Source organism: Athene noctua, chromosome Z (genome assembly GCF_965140245.1).
Source record: "Athene noctua chromosome Z, bAthNoc1.hap1.1, whole genome shotgun sequence".
Classification (NCBI taxonomy): domain Eukaryota; kingdom Metazoa; phylum Chordata; class Aves; order Strigiformes; family Strigidae; genus Athene; species Athene noctua.
Genome location: NC_134077.1, coordinates 17,794,815 through 17,818,964, shown reverse-complemented (window position 1 = coordinate 17,818,964; position 24,150 = coordinate 17,794,815). Strand labels below are relative to the sequence as shown.

Below are 24,150 nucleotides of genomic sequence, written 5' to 3'. Positions count from 1 at the left end.
TTGCTATGAAAGCAAAGCCAGAGCCAGCATCTTCCTTTAATTTTTCTAAATGTGATCCCACTTGCCCATTTCTGTATCTTTACTTCCATTTGATTGCACTGACTTTATTAATGCTGAGTTACTACTGACAGGCAGGATGTTGTGCTCTTCCAGAATCTCGATGCACTTCTCTTATAAAATAAGAAAAACAGTAAATGCAACATAAAAGTAAGCAGCAGCTGGGGTTTTTTCCACTCACTTTGTCATGTTCCAACCAATTCATTACAGACAAAATAACAGTGAATTACTTTTGTATATGGCTTTCTGATGCTGTTCCTACGGGGTTTTTTAACATTAGGATTGTGAGTTTCATTCCTAAAAACGGTCTTTTCTGAAGAAGTTTCAGAGACTTTACTAATGATGCTGCCTAATTTCTCCTTGGCTCAGAAAGCCTGTTATCTGCAGCTCCTTGTGTAATTCATCCTCGGCTTTCTGATCTGCATTTCTTCAGACTAGTGTAATAATGACTCATAGACCAAACATCTTTATCATACCTCAGAGTTTAAGCCAATAGTTCTTTAGAAAATTAGGAGTAAAACTTGTGGCTGAAACCAGAGGAGGCACAAGAACAGAAAAGCACTGTTAACTCCTCCTATAGTCAGTCTGTGCAAAACATTCTGCATTTTGCATTCGGTTTCAGCTGCAGTGAATTTCAAAACCAGGCTGTGTACATCCCAACTGATGAATAGTTACAGAGGGTCTTATATGGGACAGAGTTTCTAGGCGAGTAGAGATGAGAGGTGACATTTTTACCACTGATGCCATTCTGGTCATATAAGCATGACTGCCTACAATAAAGCATCTCTTGCAGTAGATGATTAGTTTTTATTGCATTTGAAGTTTGCTCTGTCTTTTTGTATCGCCTATGGCAAAGACTTAAAGGCATGTTAATCCTTGAAGTAACAGTATCTGAAGATCCCCAACCTATATTTTCCTGTCTATATTTGCAATAATTGGTTGCGTGGTTAGGAAAACATATAGTCCTTTAACCAAGGTATTTGCCTGGCATTTTCAGATTTTTCATGTGTACTGTTCCCTTAGTGAGATAAAAATCTAGAGAAGTATAAAATTTAACTTAAAGGTTTTTTAAAAGCCTAAGTGGATTGTAAAACTTTTGGAAAGGCCTTGCTTTTGTGGGCATTGCTTATGGCAGTCAGTTGGCGTTTCCTCAGCAAGAACCCTTGAGTTACTCTGGTTTCTTTGTTTTGGCTTTTCCTTACTGTCCTTGCAGTTGGATTGTTTGCAACTCTTGAGTGGCTTTAGGTTTTAGATCTGGTGAAGTGGGATTTTGAATTGTCACATCATTTTGCCAGGGGCAAAGGAAATTATATGTTAGATTTCAGATATTCGTCTTTGACAGTATCAGCATTGCTAGGAAAATAATTGGGGAATTTCTGCTGTAGCCTGAAAATTCCTCTCATTATAAAATGAATGACTTAAATAAATACTTGATAGGGAAATTCAGAAATACAGGAGATGGTGAGGATTTATAATGCTCTAGGAACTATGCTATATGTATATAATGTGCATAAAACTATTTAATAATAACATGCAGAACTTTAATTCTCAACATTTCTTACTAATGAACACCATTTTTGATTACACAATCACATGGTTTTTTCAGTAAGATCTCTGTTTTCCTCAGTGGAGCTCAGGGAATGCATTGATTTGATTTGTTCTTCAGCACTGGGTTTTCTCCTTTTTGATAATGCATCTCAGCACCTTCTTCCCTATAGTTGGCCATTAGGGCAGCTAATTTTCATAAGAGATTTTTCTGTGTTTGATCATTGTGTGATAATCATTGTTTAGAACTTCACAAATGTTTCTGAGTACCTTTTATTATATGGCAAGATATTGTAGTCATGTTTAAAACATTAGATTCCTGTGACTTCATTTGCAGTGCTGAGTAATAAGTGCTTCTGTAAATCAAATTCCACAGTCTTAAATTAGGTGTTTAGAAAATATGGAACGCACAGGAATGATCTGATTACTAGAGGCACTAAGTATCTCATGAGGTACACTACTACTGTAACATATTTTACAGTCATGTATTTATGTATATCTGTTTAGTTACAGCAGTGCTTCTAGGAACAGACACAAGATTGAAATTACCTATCAGAGGGAGACTGTGATCAAAATAAAGGGAATTGTCCAACTCAGATAAGTGCTCTATTTACAACACCATGTGGAAATATGGTAATACCAGTAACAATATGTAACTGATATTCTTAAGACTAAGATACCCATATTTTGGTAATCTTCAGCAAATAATAATAATAATATCCCTTCTAGTATGTGCAGCTGTTCAGAATTCAATTACTGCTCTCTCTTGCACACAGCACTGACATAGTCACTGAGGTCACTTTCAAAGTTGAAAAATAAAGGTGCAAAGTCATTTACAGGGGAATTTTAAACTTCCTGAAAATTTAACATTAGTGAAAATATTCATGTTATCCATGAATATTCGGATTACAACTGAGACAAAAGTGGAGACATTCCTTCAAATAAGGTATTCCCAGTTATAATCGTCCAACTTCACTAATTTTTGAAATTGTTTAGCGTTATGAACTCAGCTATTGTCACAAGCCCTGATACCTTACTTTACTGTCACTGAAATACTTTAACTCAGTGTTATAGTATTGATATAATTATTTAACGCTGGTGGTGATAGTTATTTCAGTAGACATTGGTGCTCAGTGCTACAGAGGAAGGATCTAAATTAGGACACCCGTGTTTGTGATCGTAGCACTGTGTTACTGATGTGATAATAGGTGTTAAATGAATTAGTTGACTGCCTTTCATGCTTCCCTTTCTTTCAGATAGCAGGTCTTCCTTATATGGGATAAGAATAATGAAACAGTTAGAGGAAGCACGCAAAAGCAAATTGATGTACCTAATAGATACTAATTTATTTTCACACTTCTTCTTTGTTATTGTAAGAGATAGTAGGAAATTATCAAGATGTGAATGCAAGGAGGGACTTGCCCATTTATTGTCAAAATTAAATTTCCATGTTTCTTCTTCAAGAATCAACCCAACTCATAAATGTTATAAATAAATGCAGTATATTGTGAAGGGATTTCTGGTAACTGTAAATTACAAAATATTTTATGTAAGCCTTGAAAGAATACAAGACACTGCACATAATATGGTTAAGTCTAATGCTGTGTTTGATAGACATTCTAGGGAGAAGTAATAGACATCATAAAGCATGCCTTAAGCCATTTCTTTAATAAAAAATATGAACTAAAGCAGAAACTTAAGTTGTATCTGTCATATTTTAGAACCTTGTTCCCTCATTTGCCTTAGAATGAGTATTCAGGAGTTACAAGCACCTCATGGCCAACTGCAGCTTCTCTGTTGTAGAAGAGAGTATTCCCTTTGTTCTGGGGGAGCTGAATCTGTCTACTTTGCTCTGTCTCTAGAAATTTAACAGTAAGTGTGTATCTGCATGTTAAACAGGGATATCAATGTGGAACTATTATTCTCAAGTAGATTTCCATGGGTAGCCTTTCTCCTCTAACTGGAATATCAAAAAACCGAACCCTTGGAATATTAGTGCCAGAGCAGGTTTCCTAGAATAAATCTAGGTGTAGATACATACAGATGAATACCATTCATACAGATCTGTTCTTCAGCAAGTCATTTTCCTTTTCATTGCAAAACTATATTAATATGCACAGTATGCACAGTCTAAATCTTGATCTGCATGCTTTAAGACTGTATAAAGATAATTGGCTTTGCACAAGCTGCATATTATTGTCAAGGGGTCATTATCAGCCATATCACAATTTGGTTTTCTCAGGAGCACTTGTTTTACTGCTTTTAACTGAGGGGTTTTGCCTTATCAAACTTGCATTTTCTACACATGGCTATTCAGCACCTGACTCATCCCAATATCTAAAGTACATCTGGAGAGAAGTCTCTGTTGAGATGCAATTAGTCATAAAAATTGGCTACCTAAAATTGTGCATTTAGAATGCTTATATTTCAGATTAGAAAAAAGCAAAGCAAGATACTTTGTTCTGGGTCATTTAATTCTGAACCAAGGCACACTTATACATCAGACACTTGAGATATTTTTGTTTCCATTGACCTGTGTCCTTCCAACCTACATCAGCAATCTATAGGATCTGTAATCTGGCTTCCCAGAATCCCAGAGGGAAGCAAGACAGTATCATAACAATGTTTTTAAATCTGGTTATTTCTGAACTTCTCCTTCCATGGAAATTGTAATATTTCATATTTTCACTTTAATTTAGAATGAAGCTAAAAGCCAAACAAGGAGAATTCCCTGTAGAACTGGAAGTCTCAGTTTGCATCCAGTTCTGATTACCAAAACATGAGAAAAGCAGGAAATATATGGCATTACTGTTCTCTTTCATTTGTTTTGATCTACTGATTATTCTTAATGTCTGAACTGTTTGTGCTCATACTTTTTATACATGTAAGCCAGGGATGTACACAACTCATTTGCATTTAGGCTGCATGTATTTTGCCTGTTTTTATAGAAGAGTAGGATAATTTTATTTAATATTTCTCCCTTCTCTCCCCTTTCCTGCTCCTCCTGCTTTCTGCACATACACTCATTTGAGCAGACTCAAGCTGAAGTAATTCAGGTAGAAGTAATTTAATAGCAGTAATGGAAAGGATTTTCTATAAAAGAAATAGTGTTCAACAAATCTTACATTACCTGAAATATGGAGCATCTTATTTAACATTATTATTCATGAGTAGATTTTGAAAACTATCTTCTAGCTAGTCTGTGTACAGATGTCTGTACTGTATGAGCAAGCAGCAAGCACTTTCTTATATCAATTACTTTAAACATTAAATGCCTCTTAAATATATTTTGTTTTCTTTCTGCTATCTGGAGTCTTATGACTGTTTCATGTACTGTTTAGAAATTAATATTGATAATGTAAGGAAAAGAACAAAGCCCTGTGGTGAGACTTTCTCTGATCTGCATATACTTTTAATAATATGCAGTGGTTTGGGGTTTTTTTCTCATGTGGAGGAATAGCAATTTTAGCATTAAAAACTTGCAGAGTATTTTTTTAAAATGCTGTAAATAATTTACTATTCTGTTTAATTTAGGTGTAAAAATAAAACCAGTTTTCCGTACAAACATTATTGACATGACTTTAATATTTTTTTCTCTTTGTTTTGAATGGCTGGTGTTTATTACAAAAGGTTCATGACATCTCATATGAATAGAATTGGAGCAGAGAGAGATGTACACTATCAGGTCTGGTTCAATAACACAATTTTACCTACATTTTGCATTTCTGCTAATACAATGAGAGAGATGCTTTGAAACAATCTCTTTGGAGAGATTGGCATTTGAATGAGACAAGAAAACAGTTCCCATGTTCTTCACAGATGACTCATGTACATTTTCCAGTCCATCTCATGTATCATTTTAGTCCATCCAAGATGCCCTAATCTGTAATAAAATAAGACAATGTAATTTCTCTTGGTTTTCTGTAAAAGATTTTTGTCCTTTTCCTTATTTTTTAGGCAAAAATACATTAGAGTGTAGTCACTGTATTTGATCTTTTATATTTGGAAGAGGATGAAGTTAGCTTGCATTTGAGGGTAGCCTAGCACTTAGTCAATAGTACATATAATCAGAAAAGGATTATCTATATTGATATACATAGTGAGGGACTTACATGACTGGGTTTGAACAACTTTCTACTTCGAAGTAGTATTTTCAAGCAGAGTCAGACTGCTAGTTCAGTTTCACAGAATAACTGAGTAGTAGTCAGGAATAAAGGCATAGCACCAAACATTTGTAAAACTTTGCAATAATACCTAATATCCTGATGCTAATCTCTAATAGTGAAAAACATTTTAAATTTTTCTCTTAGATACAACTAGAAAAGTTACACCAAATCTAAACTCAGTTAAATGTTCCTAGAACAAAGCTGACAGAAGAATATTTGAAGGAGTTTTCTATTTATTTTGAATAGCTTTTCCAGATGTTCAGAATATTTCTGAAGTTTATGATGCATGACAAAAACCTTCGGTGGGAGCAAAATATAAATTTTACTCAGATTTATGTGAAAAGAAGATGGAAGAGTTTACCCTGGACAGGTAGACTCAATGGCAATGGGCAGGCATGCTGCATTTCCAGTAGGTGATGGCAGATACGGCTTTGGAATTTTTGGACTGATGCAGTTGTCTCTCTATAAGCTCTCATAACTCTTACCATTTACCTAAAGGCTGTCTGTCCCTTACCCTCATCTCTGTATATTAAGCACAGGTGCAATTCAGAATATATAAAATGTGCCTTTACTTTCTTTTTATTCTCTAACACTGATTGATTGTCACGGCCTCGGTCTTGCAGGAAGACCTTCCTTCTGCTACATACTCTGTGCCTAAATGGAGTGGCATAAAATGTACTCTAAAAGTAATTAGTTTATTTCTGAGTTGTATGAATATGCAAGGATAAGGTTCCCTTAGGCTTTTGCAGTCAGTACCTTTACAAAGCAGCTGTATATGGAAAGGATAACATAAATGCTCACAGGAGGTGCAGCCAGGAAATGCCACATGTCCTCAGAAATAATGGTTTAACTGCACTGCTCCTAACTGAACATGTTTGGCAGATCAATAAAATATATTAATTCTAAACCAGCTTAATTGAATTATGAAGGAAAAACACACACACACTAATGTGTGAAGGAATGAGGCACTTCAAATATTAGAAATATAACGTCTGAAGCAGAAGTCTCTTTTTTTAAAAAAAAGTTATGAGCCAGTGCACTCATCCATCTCAACATGATTTGAGGAAACATAAAGCTGGCATGTGTAAAAATAAATAAAAGATGAAGGGTTTAACAAAGCTTGTTGGTTTTATTCTTCTGATTTTTAAGTGTTTCAGACTTGACAAATGAAAGTGCTGACTGCTTGCTCATACAGATAACATACAGACATCTGTACACAGACTATCTAGAAGATATTCTTCAAAATTTACTTATGAATAATAATGTTAAAAGCAGAAAAAAACCCATTTAAATTGTTCACTTACAGTGGTGACACTGAGTGCATAATCTGAATTAACAACTAAATATATATAGTGGCAATGAAAAATTCACCCAAATATAATATAACCCATGTTTCTAATCAGTAATGACTCTTAATTTAACTTCAAAAGGTAGTAGAAAAACGTGGTATTTTGCTGTTTTGAAGAATGAAATCTGCTTTGATATATTGTCCTCTGATGAACTTCTTCCCACAGAGTGATTTTGTTCCTTTTCACAGATTTTATTCTAAAGGTTGGATCTGAAAAATACTTTAATATATTTTCTGTTTTTATCAATAATTATGGGATTTTTAATGTAAACTTCGAAGGCAGAAATAGCCATGTGATCTGAAATTAAATTTGATTCAAGACCATTTTAACCCTAATTTCAAGCTTTAGTGTGTAACTTTCTGGTGGGAATTGTGAAGCTGTTTTTTTTTGTAAGTCAGCTAAAACTTGTCTGTACCTGTGTACTTGGAAGATGCAAAACATTGTTGCAATAAAAATAGGTAACTGTTTATCACTGTTCATGCGCAGTGCCATACATAATGCTGTGGGCACCGGTTTCAAGGCAAACAATTTCTCTTCAGTGAATGGTTTGATTACTTTGTTTCAATGGTCCACCTAATAATAAAAAACCCGATTCTTTTGATTATACTAAACATATCATAGATACTCACTGGATTATCAGATTTTTAGGATCAATTTTGTCATTTAGCAGGTGTCCAGTAAAAATGAAGCTTCTAGCTGAAAAAGGTTTCCAACCATTTGAAAGTTAGATAACACAATTTTGGGGGTAAATATATGGTATTTTCATAAGAATCTGAGTCCTTTAAGATGTTTCCAATTTAACATGCTTCTCAACTTTTTTCAAGCAAAGTAAATGCCATGCCTTCAATATATGGATATGCAAATACGTGTCCTGAATCCAAAACCTCTTACTCTCAATGTGTGCTCTCTGCTGTATAACTATCTGATGAGTGAATAGTTACAAAGTTTGCATTCTAAGCCTTCCTGTGTTCTCATTAGGTACCTTTCTTTGTCTCTTGCTTACTCCTATCTGTGGTTTACCATACCGTCTCACTGTAGTATGCTTACATCAAAGCCTCTGCACTTGGACTGAGTTCACCTAGTCATATCTCCAGCACCAGTTACAGAGCTCCACTGACTCTTCTCAGACTTTGCAAGGGCAAACCATGTCCTGATCTGAATATCAAATTCAAGTGTAAGAGCAGAACCATGGATCATAAAATAAAAACACAGCTCCAGAAAAGACTGTCCTTCAGAATTTTATTTTCTCCACTGGATTGAAGCAAGGAAGAAATGGGAAGGCATGTCTGTCCATGAAAACAGAGACATGGTCAGCAGGGGAGCTCAGGAAGCTAATGGAGGTGGCTTTAGCTGAATGGTGTCCTGCTGCAGCTGGTGGAGAAACCCTCCCCTGGAGGTGACAAAGTACACCTGCATTAACCTTCTACTCTGAATCACTATCTGCAGGAGTTTGATTTTTGCTGACTGTGTAGGGAGCCTAGGGACACTTACCAAGTCAGCCATCAAAGTGAAGTACCTGAAGTAACTTGATGGCAAATTTTATTATGCTTTCCTCCCTTATCACCCATTCTTGCAAACAAAACCCAGGACAAGTTTGGTAAACGACACAAAATGCAATTCACTGTTACTACTGTTCATCCTCCATTGCTCAATATCATAGTGTTCTTCCTGTTCCACTCAGACATCAGTTGTAGATCTCCCATGACTGGCCTCTCCCCAGGGTTTGTCCTCTGGGCTGGTCATCTTCCTCAACCTTACCCGTTTTAGTCAGAGCATCTTCATCCTCAGTACCTAGACTGAGGAAACTGAATTTCTTTAAAATACTCTGCAGGTGCATGTTACAGTTTCTCTGCAGGATAATTTTGTGCATCTTCCTTTAATCAAAGCATGCAGTTCAATTCTTAATTGCAGTGAGAGACTTTTTTTACTTTTTATGTTGCAGCTATGAAGGTATCCCATATACTTTCCAAGCATTTCTGTACAGTTAAATGCCATTACCATTGCTGTGTGGATGGAATGGGTATCTCATAAATACTTTGTATGAAGCTGTGAGAAGGCAAGTTGGTTAAAAGTTGCACCTATGAAAAGTAGGTAATTTATGAGATAGTCCTTTTCTGTATTCACTGATCTGTGGAAGTATAGGACAATGAAGCCTATTTATGACTGGGTCTTTCCATATCTCACTAATTCAAAGTATGTTTTTTCCCTCTTCTTTAGATAATTAAAATCCTATTGGAGGTAAATAGTTTAGAAAAAGGAATTAGTATCTTTGAACTGCTGTTTCTCTGATCAACAACAAATCTAGTTGTTTAAAAACTACATGTATTAGAGAGAGTTATATCTCGCATGATCACTAATCAGGTAAAAATAATGCAATGAAACTGTATACAAAATACTGAACATTAAATTGGAATTATGTATTAGTGGATTTAGTCCCTCTAGTTTTGAGGGAGAGGTAGGAAGGTGGGCAGAGGAGAGAAAAGACAAAATGAATGTATGACTGCATCCAGGTTAATGATTCAGCTGTTAAGGGTTCATTCAGGCAGGACCATGGGACCAATGTGAATCTGGCCCGCGGTTTGTCTGGCCCCTTTCCAAGGGTGTCAAGGAGCAGATGCCCAGGAAAGATCACACCACAGCAAGCATAGAGTGATGTTTCCTTTAGCATATCCTACAAGCTTCCAGAAATATGCAGCTGAGGGACTTCTGGATCCAGAGCTGGTATGCATGTGTTTAACAGCCATTGCTGTGTGTTTCTTCCAGTAGATTGTCCAATCACTTTTTGAGTTCATGTGTGTTTTAATACCAGACCAGAATTGTGGGCACAGTGACACAGTGTCATGACTCTTCCATACTGTTACGGTTTTGAGCTAGCCTTGCAGGCTGGCCTTGGCACTGCGCCCCGCACTGGGGTGGCTGAGAGGGTCCAGAGTTATTGAGTGGGCATGGGCTCCTGGTTGTACAAGGACATCCCTCTCTTTAGAGCTGCTGGAACTGGGACTTGTGTGCTCCTCACTTCTTAGGTGAATGCTACAAAGTCACTCAGGTGCTCTGTCAACTCCCTCAAAGGAGTTAAAAGAGGGGCGTGTTCCCCTTCCTTCTCCTCAGAGTATGAAGTTGATACCCCAAAATTTCGGACATTCTTGTATGTTTTAGGTTTACCTACCTCTTAGAGGAGGAAAATTAATTTTTTCATGAGTCAGTCTTTTTTTCTTCTTTTTTTTTTAATGCCTTGTCATGGTTTAACCCCAGATGGCAACTAAGGCCCACACAGCCACTGATTCCTCCCTGGTGGGATGGGACAGAGAATCAGAATCTGTGTAAAAGTGAGAAAACTCGTGGCTTGAGATAAAGACAGTTTTATAAGTAAATCAAAAGCTGCACACACAAGAAAAGCAAAACAAGGAATTAATTCACCAATTCCCATTGGCAGGCAGTTGCTCAGCCATCACGTGTAATGGTTACTTGGGAAGACAAATGCCATCACTCCAAACATCCCCCTTCCTTCTTATTCTGCCAGCTTTATATGCTGAGCATGACATCATATGGTGTGGGATATGCCTTTGATCAGTTGGGGTCACCTGTCCTGGCTGTGTCCCCTCCCAACTCCTTGTGCACCCCCAGCCTGCTCACTGGTGGAGTGGTGTGAGGAGCAGAAAAGGCATTGGCTCTGTGTCAGCACTGCCCAGCAATAACCAAAACATCCCTGAATTATCAACACTGTTTCCAGCACAAATCCAAACCATAGCCCCATACTACCTACTATTAAGAAAATTAACTTTATCTCAGCCAAAACCAGGACATGCCTAGACATCATTTGTGGATGGCATTTAGGCTGCTAAATAATTTTTTCTTTATATTATTTTATTACCTTGAAAGTCTTGCAGACTCTAGTAAGCACTTGCAGTTTTAGAGCATCTGAATTTAAGAACAGGTCATCAGCAAAACTCAGATGAATTCTCAGAAAAAGAAAACCTTCTGACCTAGATCCAGCCTACTTGCTTTGTCACCAAGGTTGTTCTTTTCATAGAGGCAAAATAAGATTTCAGCTGCAAAACTTCTTTGCTTCCTGCTGTCACTGTCTAATGAAATAATGCACAGCTTTTTATAGGACATAGTATCTGATGGAGGACTGTGATTTACCAGAAAAGCAGACCAGCCTGTTGAGGGCTCAGATATTTAGTAAATTAATTTCTTGAAGAACTGTAAACTAACCAGATGTAGCCTAAAGTCTCAAAGGCATCAGGTTAGGAAATAAACTGAAAAACTAACATCAAAAGTTTTGCCTTCAAAACCAGGTAAGTGAAGAAGAATGCTTAAAACCATCACTGAACCTCTGCCTTAAAAACAGCATTATTTAAAGAGAAAATAAAACATTATAAAATTATATCTTTAGTCTAAAGAGAAAAATATTTGAATTTGCCTATGTGTGGTAACAAGCATCACCTTACCAGGGAAAGAACCTGTTTTTTTAAAGCACTGAAACTTCTGAATCCCAGTCCCAACTCTTACACTGATTATCTGTGTGGAAGTAGCATCGGTTCACCTTGATAAATTTTTAAGCAGATTAAAACATATTCAGAACCTATGTAGACTTGTTTTCCTGAGGACACAAATACTTAAAAAAAAAAATTTGCTAGAGTATGTATGGATATAGAGCAAGGATGAAAATATTTCTTGGAATATCAAGGTTTGACTGTTTTGAGATGTATTTAGTGAGAAAAAATGATGATATTATTATTTTGTGCATGTCTATGTACCTTTCAATTTATGTGTTGTTTGCCTAGCCTTTTCCTAATAATAGCCTTTTCTGCCACTTGCTAAGTTAGTTGTTTGTTTCTTTGTTTTTATGTAGCTTCAAAATAACTTTGATTCAAAGAAATGGTGCTAGCACTCAGAAAGCTAAACGTCCACTACCAAAACCATATAATTATAATTTTCATTTTATTTGGGATCAGATGCTTCACATAATTTGCTGTCTAGTCTGACTTGTTCACGTAATAGGGAGATGCAGTTCCTTCTGCCGAGTTCCCTTTTCTAAATTGGTTGCAAATATTGTCTGTGATGGTGGAGATTCTTCCTAACAGTTTTCAGTAAAGCAGTACACTGTGGAGTCACGAGTCAGGTTTATGTCACTTCACTCCTTCAGCCATCTCCCAGAACTGTGCTATATTAAGCCCACATTATCGTCTGCCTGTTCTTGACTATCAGATAGCTACTGTTGAAAATTTAAAGCTTTTCTCAGTGGTTGCATTATAAAAGCATTTCATAAATGGTTTGATTCAATGCTTTAGGCTTGTTAAGTAAACTGTTTTGCATCATATTGAGCTCCTTTCACCAACTGAAAAGAGCAGAAAAAAAGATACAGTGTCTTTAATGAACTCTGATTTTTTACCTCTCCTGAACAATGCTATTTCATGAACTTATTTCTCATTGAAAATGCTTCCTTGCAGGATTAATGTATTCTCTTATGCCATTGTTTTGACTCTTCTTTCCTTTTTATCGTAAGAAAGTGTTTCTCTCTGGGATGCATTGTTTGCTTAGTGAAATTATGTTTACCAAAAACCTGTAGATAGACTTGTTGAAATTACTTATTATGATCACACAATACTTACTGTGATTACAACGTATTTTCCCTTTGATGGTCCATGTGTATCTGTTCCATATAGCCCCTTTTAAACAACGGCACTTATTTCAGGGTCAAAAACCAGTGTGATCTGAACTTCATCAAACTTTGAGTGTGGTATGAGAGATTTGGTATCAGATTTTTAGGTTATTTAATACATTTCAATAAAAGGATCTTGAAGAACAAAGTTCAGCATAGAATGGCATGGTAACATCTGCAGTTTTAGTAATATGCATTTGTAAAAACTTTATTTTTTTAATGTCTATTTTATGATAATGAAATTGATTTCTAAGGAGGGGAGAAGGAATGGTCTCCAGTTGTAGTAATTGTCACTAAAGATGATGCCACCTAATACGTTTTCAAACAGATGTATAAAAAATAGTCACAACTCATAGGCAAAGTCTAGAGCCCCTGATGTTCCCACTGCAGAAGCACTTCACATCCTGTGAGAGCTCTTTAAGGAACTGAAACACAAACCCTTGAAAAATACTTGACAGCTTCACTACATTCTGATCTCAATTTTCCAGCAGATGGGCATGAGACAAAGCAGTATGTACATAGGTACATTGAAAATTCTTTCACCAGTAGTCATCCCTTAGTTTGTCACTGCCTGATTGACACTGGGGCTGTGTTAATACTGGTAGATTAAACATGCCCAGGTCTTTTCTCTGTCCTGGAAGTCAATTGCCTTCACAGCCTGCTTCTGTACAGTTGGACTTCTTAGTTACAAAGGCAAGGCGGCCTCAAGTGAGCCTTTGCTAACTCTCAGGCTGTGTTCAGGAGTTGTTTTAGTGAGAATTAACTAGCCTGAGCCAAAATGACAGCTTTCAAAAAATTGCAAGTACATACAATCAGATTCCACGGTAAGAGAATGTTTCCTAGCACTGTTAAAATTTCACATGGGAAAAATAGACATAGTACTTTTAACATTCCACTCTAAACTTTATAAAAGCTTTGCAACAGCTCTGCAGGCTGAAATTCCTTAAAAATTCTTATTAAAATAATCCTTTGGAATGGAATGTTATTTTAAATGGGATTCATGCATTACAAACTTTCTTCAGTCTTCTGGGTTCAGTTAAGGGAGCACAGTTACCAGATAAAAGGACGAGTCAGAGCAAGCTGAATCAGAGGCAAAAGAATAGAAAAAGTACTTTTCCAATAAGCTTTAATTTATTATTTTGTAACTTTATATATACAGCTATAGGAATTCATTATGGTACCTCTGATTAGGTACAGATACACACAACAAAGAGCAGTACTGAGCAGCGTATAGGGAAGCCTATCCTATGAGAGTCAGAATGTATCTTCTTATGTGAACTGTCCTTTTGAATGCAATGGGCCATTCATGTGAACATAGTAACTCAAATATATATGTGAAAGACCAGGTTGTGTGCATAAGCCAAATACCTGCACTTTTGTTGTTTATGATTGCCACACTGATTCTACAATGAAAATTATTCATCCTTACTATGAAAAGGTGATCACAGGTAGATATTCTTGCTGCTTGCTTTTAATGGGGGAATGTATTAGCAGATAAGTAATCAATTTTTTCTGCATCAGAAAACTTAATCAGAAGAAAGATCTGTTACACTACATTGTTTTTGTTTGATGGCTACTGCCAAAGACATAGCACCAAAACATGAATAAGCTTTAATGACAGCAAAGTCCCATAGCGACTCTGAACAAAGTAAATATATAATATTTAGTCATTGTTCCTCCAGACAAACCTCTTTTCCTGTGGAATGCTTTCTAAATTTTTTCTACCAGTATTGGTCTTGAAAGTATATGCTGAGTCATTTGCACCATCTGTTATCTGTGCATGTATCAGCAGAGGGAAATGTTGAGAAGTTTCTGAAGACATCTGTTTATTCCACTAAGCTTACTGATTCAGGTTTTTTCCTTAAATCATATTTACACACTTCCTCAAATACATTCTTCTTGCTTGCACTTCTTAAGATTTTTAGAATAACAGCAGAAGTTTCAGTGTTCCAAGTCTGATCTCACCTTGCCTTTGTTTACTAGTTTCAGAAAACAACAAGAGATTCTTAATAATAATAGCTGTGATAAGAAATAGAGGATTTGCATGATAGTATGTTCACAACTGCATGAGTTTTGAAACAGTGAATATTGCACAACTTTCCCATTGGCCAACTTAGTCATTGTGGTATTCAAGCAACTTCTTTAAAAGTTGAAGTGCTGAGATAGTATTTTGTTGTAATTTTCTGAGATTTTAACTAATGTGTCATTCTAAGATACTGTACGAAGCCAGAGGCAGTAAATTATGCATGGAAAGTATGTAAACTATATATCTATATCAAAATATATACAAGGTTTATTGTTGAAATGATAGATTTCATATGGAGGCCCAATTCTAGTCTCATATCAGTGTTATGTTCCTATAACTAGCTTACACAGGAAAATTACTGATAATGGATATTACTTGTATTCTGCGATATGAAAACAGAGTAAGAATTTTAAGACATGTCGACACCAAATGCAAAGCATGAGAAACTTTTCAGGACAGTAAAACTTTTATGGAAGTTTGAGTGTAACAGTTGGAAAGATTTGGCCATTGAACTTATATGATGCAGGATTTGGTAAGAAACGTGTTTTTTTTCTAGTTCTGTCTGCCGTACCTTTTAGAAATGTCATTAACATTCAGGTATAGCCTTTTCTTAGCACACCTTTTTGATTAGTTAAATTACATTTAAAATCTCAAATTTAAGGAGTCTTTAAGAAACTGCTGGAAATAATGGCTTGCAAATTAATACATAAAAATAATATGGCTATATAAGACACAAAATACAGTTTAATTGAATTCCCATTGGAAAAGACTGTAATTTTTATAGTAACTTTGACCATCAGTGGCTCATGTCCTCCAGATTTTAGGCAGATGTTTCCTTGGGGCCACTACTGCATTACGGTATGTGCTACCATGCAAGCAAGGATGCTTTGTGCTTTCTTTGGCCTTTGAAGCCCCATCCTGAACTTTTATATTAATTTTGTGCAATAATTATCTGTGACAATGCTAAAATCAGAGGGCTTACTTAGGGACTGTCTAGCTGCCTCCATCCTCATAAATTAAAAGTGCCCACTTTTAATGGGCTCTGGGGTAGGACTGGGATAGGAGCTACCTACTGTGTCCATAGCATTAATCTCTTCTGGGTTTCTGCACAGGACGAGCTCATACCTGCCTAGAAGGAATGTTTCCTTACCCACACCAGCTCTAAAGTAGGCCTGCTATTGCTTGTGAGAGTGCTGTGTGGCCCATGCCACACCAGGGGCATTTCTAATAGTATACCCATGTGAACCAAGTTCTAGAGCTTGGAAATGCTTTCTGATACTTTTTAATTTATTAGGGTAGACATAAACCATCTATATCCTGTCAGGATTTGTATCCATCTTCCCTCCTTCTGAGTATCACTTACTTTCAGAAGAACTTAAAGGCAATGGTGGGCATGAATGGATGTGTGTGGATTGATTGATTACAAGGCAGCCTCTTCGAGGTAGGAACAGGCTACTTCCCCATTCCTAGTGCAGTTTTGAAAGGGAGAAACAAGAGTGTGAGTTCAAGATCCTTGTAAAAAAAACATTTCACTTAATTCCCAAGTCAAATCTTTGCTTTGTGATTGTAAAACATGCCCTTGCAAATTGAGAGGACCATTTTTGTGACACATGCAGTGACATAAGTCAAAAATTTGGAAACCACTACTGGCTATACAACAGTCTTCTTGTTAAGAGATTTCTGACTCAATTCATATCTCAGTGCAAGGGTATGGCTGAGAGAAGATAAGCTGTGCCTGAGGGAATGACTACAATATAGGAGTGGAATTGGTTGTCTTATGAAAACAAAATTTCCTGGTGAAAACCTCCATAAATTCCAGTAGAACAGAAACCCTTTCTTAATCCGCTGAGAAAAATAATTTGCCTTTTATTGTTGTCCCATAGAAGGTGTCATGAGACCTTTCTGTGATTTAGTTCTTATGAGATCAGAAGTTAATATTACAAAAAGATATATGTAGCTGATTCATATAAAATTCTGAGACAGAGGATAGCATCCTGTGGTGAACGAAGAAGCTTGGAAACAAACATTTAAAAATCAGAAATGCCCTATGATTTATGTATCCTTCAGGGTAATTGTAAGTGAATGTATATACTTACAAAAATAATTCCAAATTATCAATGATCATTCCTTTCACAAATGTGAGGATTTCCTAATGTCATCAAGATAGATTATGGAATCAATCCTTGGATAAACAGCTTTCCTATTTCTCACAGTTACAGTCTTTAATAGTTTTTCCAAATTAATGTAATTTCATTTAAAACATTTTAAACCGATTACTGCTAATCTGGAAACAGTGACCAACCCATTGTCAACTAAGAAATTAAATTCCCTTTATTACTGCTTAGTGGGAGATTTTTTTTCAGCTCATAGAGGTTTGTGTTTTGTTTTTTATAAAATCTATACATTAAAACCAGAATATGACCATTTAGGGAAACATTTAACATGTATTTATATAAATACTAATATATTAAAATTACATTAAATAAAAGCTGACTATGTAAACACAGGACTCTTTATTACATAGAATAGGCTTTTATTGACTCAGGGATATTATCTGTGTGTTATGTAAAAATCTTATGATGGAAAAACGCTTCTTATTAAAAAAAATCGCTAGGCTAGTAGCAGAATGGCCACTCCTCAGTTTTGTAAAGCAAAGAGCAGCATGTTGGAATGGGTTTGTGGAAAATTCCAACCCCTCACATTGAAACAGAGTTAGAGTTGCTCCTGCCAAACCCTTAAGTTATACAAAAGAAGCAGAAAAAAAAATAATATTATTATTTCATATAGTAATGTTGCTAGTAGTATACATGATTTATAGTATTTGACATTAGAACCAATGTTCTTTTTAAGTGGTTTATATATGGGATAAATCATTGAACAATACAAGTAACTGTACTGAAATTTATACCCTCCACAATGGTATTTGTTCAGCATCGTCTTAAAAAACCTCACAGAAACTAAAAAGACCACTGTTTGCAACTGGTTGTACAAGAACTGATGATTATGGAAAAGAAACAAATAAAAAAGCATTGGCAAATATTTTCAGCAAGAAAATCTTCAGACAAATCCAAGCTGAATTCAAATGTTTCGTCAGGCTTTTTCAACAGATCTTTTTCTCCTTCTGCTAAACCCTTTCCACCCATCTGAGGACTGGCTGCTCAGGACCATTCATACACAAATGTCTGAAATGTGCTTAGCCTGTGATGAGGTCTGTTACAAGCTACGTAGTCATATCTAATGCTGCTTGTATAACAGAATGGCCATTTGAGATGGCCGTGACCTCCAGTCTGATTTCAGATGCAATCATGACTGTTTGAAGTGTTGGATCCTACTTTGGCTTATATATAAAGGTAGATATGTGTTTAAATGTGCATTTGTTTATTTTGATCTACATTTTTACTCATTACCGCTCGCCTATTCCCTCATGGCACTACTTCTCAAGTAATATTTATTTTTAACTCATCCTGTTACATACTTAGTAGAAAGTCCTCCTTGTATTTTGTTTCTTCTTGCTTCTCCTCACTACTGTTTTCTTATTCTCTCTTAAAAACAGTGGTATTTTACTTAAAACTATAATTCACAGATGTGGAAAGGATCCCAGTCAAGAAATAAAATCAGCCAGTGTTTGGATTAGCTCAAAGACTTCGATGTAAAAATAAAATTTTACTGAAAGAATTTTAACTGAGATTTATCACACCAAGGATATGCTAGAAAAGGTTTGTAGACAAGATCAAGATCAGCGTTTATTGTTATTTAATATTTATAATATTTATGCTAAAAAATACAGTTTAGCAGTAAGATATACTGTATGGACCCCTGCAGGATTTGTGGTTTTGAATTTGCAACCTCTTGAATACTGTGGCTTTAATAATCATAGAATCATAGAATGTTTTGGGTTGGAAGGGACCTTAAAGATCACCTAGTCCCAACCCCCCTGCCATGTGCAGGGACACCTTTCACTAGCCCAGGTTGCTCAAAGCCCCGTCCAGCCTGGCCTGGAACACTGCCAGGGAGGGGGCAGCCACAGCTGCTCTGGGAAACCTGTGCCAGTGTCTCACCACCCTCACAGGAAAGAATTTCTTCCTTACATCTAATTTAAATCTACTCTCTTTCAGTTTAAAATCGTTACCCCTTGTCCTATCACTATATGCTGTTGTAAAAAGTCCTTCCCCATCTTTCCTGTAGCCCCTTTAAGTACTGGAAGGCCACTATAAGGTCTCCCCAGAGCCTTCTCTTCTCCAGGCTGAACAACCCCAACTCTCTCAGCCTGCCCTCATAGGGGAGGTGCTCCAGCCAACTGATCATCTTCGTGGCCTTTGTTGCTACTTGTAGCCTTAAAAACAGGCATATTTTTTCTAGCAAGCAGTTTATTGATTTCCCCAATATAGTCTCTATAAACTGCAACTGCAAAAGAATGTGGTATGGGGTCTCTAACAGTTCCCTTATTAATTATTTCAAGCCAAAAGATTTTGATACCACCTGGAAGGAAAGTCCTTCAAAATAGACCATGCCTTGATTGCTCAAAGTTACTTTCCTGAGACAGAAAACTTGTGTTAAAATATCTTCACTGACCCAGACAACAAGGAGTTTCAGTGCTCCAGCTGTGTATCTGAGTTCTGAACTGGAGATTTTTCAGGGAAGGTTCTTCGGTTCTTCAGTTCTTTAATTTTTTGATGTTTTTTAAAGCCCCAAAACAAGCGAAACTTATTTCCTCATTATTCAGTAAAACCCACCCGATTCCCAGCAGACTAAGATAATTTTTTTTCCAAGTACAGATATTGAAAACTTATTCCTTAGCAATACTTACAACACAAAATTTTCACTTGTGAAGACAGAAACAGCTCGCAAATCTGAAGAACTTTAACTTAGAAAGTGAAACAAGCGTAAATACAGAGGAACCATTAATTTGTAAATTATTGTATTAGTGAATAAATAGTAACTTTGCCATCTACAATCCAAGAATTGTTAGCAGTTATTTTAGTTAATAGGGGTCTAGAAAAATCATTTTAATAAATGAAAACCACAAGAGTAATTAGTGACCTTGGCATTTAAATGGCAAAAGAACAAGCCTGATTCTGTTCGAGAAACAGGAGCATTTGAGCAAAGCTTGCATGGGTGGAAGAAAAAAAATATATTGATATTTCATATGTAAATGTTATATATAAATTATTTCTGATTTGGAGATTTGTTTATGTTAACGGGATTATTATTTTGGTCCTGTATATTAGATACTATACTGGATAACTGCCCGATGTTACTAATGTCATCCCAGTTCTTCCTTCTTCTTCATTTCTGATATTATTCTGAGTTCTTTGTGGTAAATACTGTGTTTTCTCTGTGCCTTCAAGCACAATTTGTTTTCTTGTTCTCATTTCATTACTTCAGCAAGGAAAAATAGAAAAATCTGACAAGGAGTTCCAGGGCTTTTTGGAATGTGTTAAAAGTGTCTGTTTTTCTCTGGGAACAGCCCCTTTGACTGTCTCTGTGTAAACCTGAAGGGGAGGATATTAACAACACCTGTGCAATTTTAAAAGCTTATGAGTGAGCTGTTGGGTCCTTCTAATCTCCCAGAAAGAATGGGAAGGTGAGCTACACATCAGAAATGAGGGACACAGGTATTTTTTCTGAGCTGTGTTTCAGCCTGTGGTTATGAGCATGTGTTTGCAATGACTGCAGAATAAACAGTTTCTTTTGAATTGAGATGTTTCTGGTATAAACATAATATTACAAGAAAAAAAAATAGGATAAGCAGACGTTACAACCAGTAACACTTTTTTTTTTTCTGTCCTTGAGAGTTGAAAGAGCTGATAAGATGCAATGTGGTTGTGTGTTAAAATGGACAACTCTGAAAAGAAAGAATTGTGTCCATAGGAATATGTTAGTGCATATTAAAACAAAATACTACCTTCTTGGTCTTGATAAATCTGCATGCTCAGGTCTTTCTAATCCATCTGCCATGGACTGTAAAATAAAATTGACCTTCAGTTTCCTTTTAATTAGGTTAGCACCCACATTTAAGGATACAATCATGTATTAAAAAGAGTCAATTTTATTTCATCTCACTGTGCTAAGTATTATCTGGCAGAATCTCTGATGTTTTATCTAACAATACATTTAGAAGTAATATCTCTTCTCATGCACAGAGGATACATTAACCGTCTGCTTTTTCAGAACCAGTAATCCATGATCCCACTCTACAGGTACAAATGTATTTTTCCCTTCAGCTGCTTGCTGGCTCAGTCACTTGTCTCTTCTCTTGCAGAACGATTCCTGGGGAAAGCAATACTCATATGCACTCTTCAAAGCCATGAGCCATATGCTCTGCATTGGTTATGGAGCCCGCGCCCCTGTCAGCATGTCTGACCTCTGGATAACCATGTTGAGTATGATTGTGGGGGCAACTTGTTATGCCATGTTTGTTGGTCACGCCACTGCCCTCATTCAGTCTCTGGATTCCTCACGGCGACAATATCAAGAAAAGGTAACTCATTTTAATGTAACTCCTTAAGTTCTGAAATAGATTAAATGGGTGTTTTAACTGTAGAAAAGGCCAATTCAGTTTACATGTGATCATCTAGTAGCATCTGAATCCTGTGGCAGATTTGGTTGAACACAAAAGAATTCAGAACATTCCATAAGGTCAACATCTTCCCACACAAACCCACTTTGCTTAGGAAGGGGACACTTCTGCGTGTTACATGCATTGAATGAAATCTTGGTTGTGACACTTGATTAAACTCTTCTGTGAAAACTGCACCCCTTGGTTCAAACTGTGCTTTGTACTCCTGTGATGCACTCTGTAGGTACTTGATCTAGGTGGCTTGAACAAGGGCCTTGAGGTCAGTAGTATGGGCATGTCTATACAATTTCCTGTCATTCCTTTGGATTGCAGTTTAGGATAACCTTGAACATGTCAAAAGTATGGCCTTTAAATGAGGGCCAGACCAAATCTATTACTTTTGTTTGGAACTACCTCAGAGAAGTCCTCAGAAGAGGTCTTAGTTTGCTTTGTAATGGTGGTGTTTACACCTTAATCCATGACCTGTTAAGTCCTCTCCAAGGACAAAAGTAATGGTGGCCAAAGTGTAGAAAACTAGAGTGTTTAGTGGAAGAAAGAGAGTTCTTTATAAGAAAAAGGTTCTTTGATTTCTTGGAGGTATGATTGGAATTAAAAAGACATGAATGGGTACAAGATGGGAGCTTTATGGAATGATTATGAATTAGCACTGTCATTTTTGTAATAAAAGTCAGAAGCAAATGTGCATGAAGCTATGAAACCAGGAGATAAGGTTAGGTATGGTGGCATAAGGAAGAAAAGACCAGAATAAACCTCAGCAAGGGACAATAAGAATGTGCAGAGTTATTGAGGTGCTTAAAATAAGCCAGATTCGGTTATTATAGTAAATGGGGAACTGGAGAGGCCATGCCAGGAGAGAGGCCAGCTGAGCAAAGTAGTGAAACCAGAGAGTTCTCATCAGCAAATAAGAAACACAGCCTGAGCAATACTATTTGGCATATGTCTATAAGTCCAGAAAGGCAAACTGGGCAGAAATTCCAGTGTGATGTAACACAAGCCTGGGGGAGAAACATGGCAGAGAGTAAGTAGAGGAGAGGGTGACCCTGGCCTGAGTTTGCTAGGCAACAAAAGAGGAAAAGTAAAAAAAAAAAAAAAATTGACTAAGAAGTATTGGGGTGTTTTCTTTACACGTAGGCAAAAAGGGAGTAAATGACAGTGCTTTGGAGAAAAAGAGTACATTCAGGTTTGTTAAGCTTAAGTTGCAACAAGATCACAGGGTCAATATATCAGAGACAGGGAGAGGTAAAGGATGAGCTATAAATCCAGTCACAGAAAAATTAGAGTGACTGACACATGAATCTCACAGCTGTTTAAAACAGAAGTTAGCAAGCAAGAAAGCCCACACAGTGTTATCTTGAAACATAAGTGAGAATGAGAGGTTTAGAAGGAAAGGATGAGCGAGCATTAAAACCTCTAAAAGTCTGAGGTCTGTCAGTGACCATGTGAAACACCCTAATCCATCTCAGTATAAAGTCACAGAGCTAATCCTGGTAGGTCATGTAACCCAAGCTTACTGGCTTGTTGGGTCTGTTCTGACAGCTGAGGGAAGAAAATTTATAAAAATAGGACACTTGTAGGGAGCTGTGGGGCTGAAACACCTTAACCATGGATATGAAGGCAGACATAGAGGAGGAAACACTAAACCTAGTATAACTGCAGTTTCATTAGAGGTTAGGGTCAACATACATACACACATATACATAGATGTATGAAATCAGCAGAAATGTCACCATCTACCTGAAACATCAGCTTAATCTCAGACCTTGCTGGCTGCAGCACAATATCACAATGTTGAGCATCAGAAATATCTGCATCTGTAAAGATATTAATATATTTTACACTGTTGAGCAAAGGCAGTTTCATCTGCAGTTTTCTCATGTTTTCACAGAACAGCAAACAAAAGTTGTTTTTTTCCTCTTCTTTTTATGGCACACACTTTATGAAATGTTAGTGTAAAAATGTATGACATTTTTCAGCTTCTGCAGTTTTCAACATTTTCATTTTTGGTTTTGTTTTGTTTTTTTTTTTTTTCTTGTATGTTTCCTGACATCAGAGGCAAAAGCGTAGCATGGTGTTGACAATCAGGAATGAGTGAAAGAAATGAAACAGAAATTGTGTGTTTCTATGCTTTAGAAAAATGTTTCTCTTTTTCTGTCAGCCATTTGTATGCCAGCTATACTATGGCTAGAGCTAAAGGATGTGTTAATTAAATACTTTTTTTCTACTGATTTCTGAGACTCTGAAGTCCTGTGTATATTATCAGCTATAACAACTATACTGACATGTTTGTATAGTTTTGCCCATTGCTTTATCATACTTTAATCATATATTTTGAAATAAAACTTTGATTATAGCCTAAGAATTATGTCATTACTATATACTGCTAATGAATGTTGTATATTTTACTTTAGTCTGCAAACTAGATAAATGTTTATTTCAAAGACCAGTTTGCGCTACTTATTTTGTCAGCATATTTTCTAAATTATCGGCAATAAAAATAGCTTTTATTTCACTTAACTGAGATGAGAAAAAAGTAAATCAGATCTCCAGCTACAGGTTTCAAAGTTTTAATATATATACTGCAATGTCTATTTTTGCCCAGTGAATTCCTTTTTTTTGTGCTGGAATTAAAAAAAAAATAGAAAAATCAAGAGACTTCTGATTTTTGGGGGCTTAAATGCTCGGATCACACATCTTATTTTAGTCTTACATATATAGGATTGTGTATTTCTTGGCTCCATTATTTTCATTGTAAGAGTTACAGA

At 36.3% G+C, this 24,150-nt stretch overlaps 1 protein-coding gene across 3 annotated transcripts in view; it reads left to right on the top strand.

The window, feature by feature from the left end:
- Positions 1–24,150, top strand: part of HCN1 (hyperpolarization activated cyclic nucleotide gated potassium channel 1) — a 200,980-nt gene that overhangs the window by 111,176 nt on the left and 65,654 nt on the right. For 2 of the 3 annotated variants that reach the window (XM_074932745.1, XM_074932747.1), the window contains one exon: positions 21,071–21,289. The exons of the other annotated variant lie outside the window; for it this stretch is intronic. In XM_074932745.1, the coding sequence (XP_074788846.1) occupies positions 21,071–21,289 (219 nt within the window). The remainder of the gene's footprint in view (positions 1–21,070; positions 21,290–24,150) is intronic. 3 annotated transcript variants of the gene reach the window in all.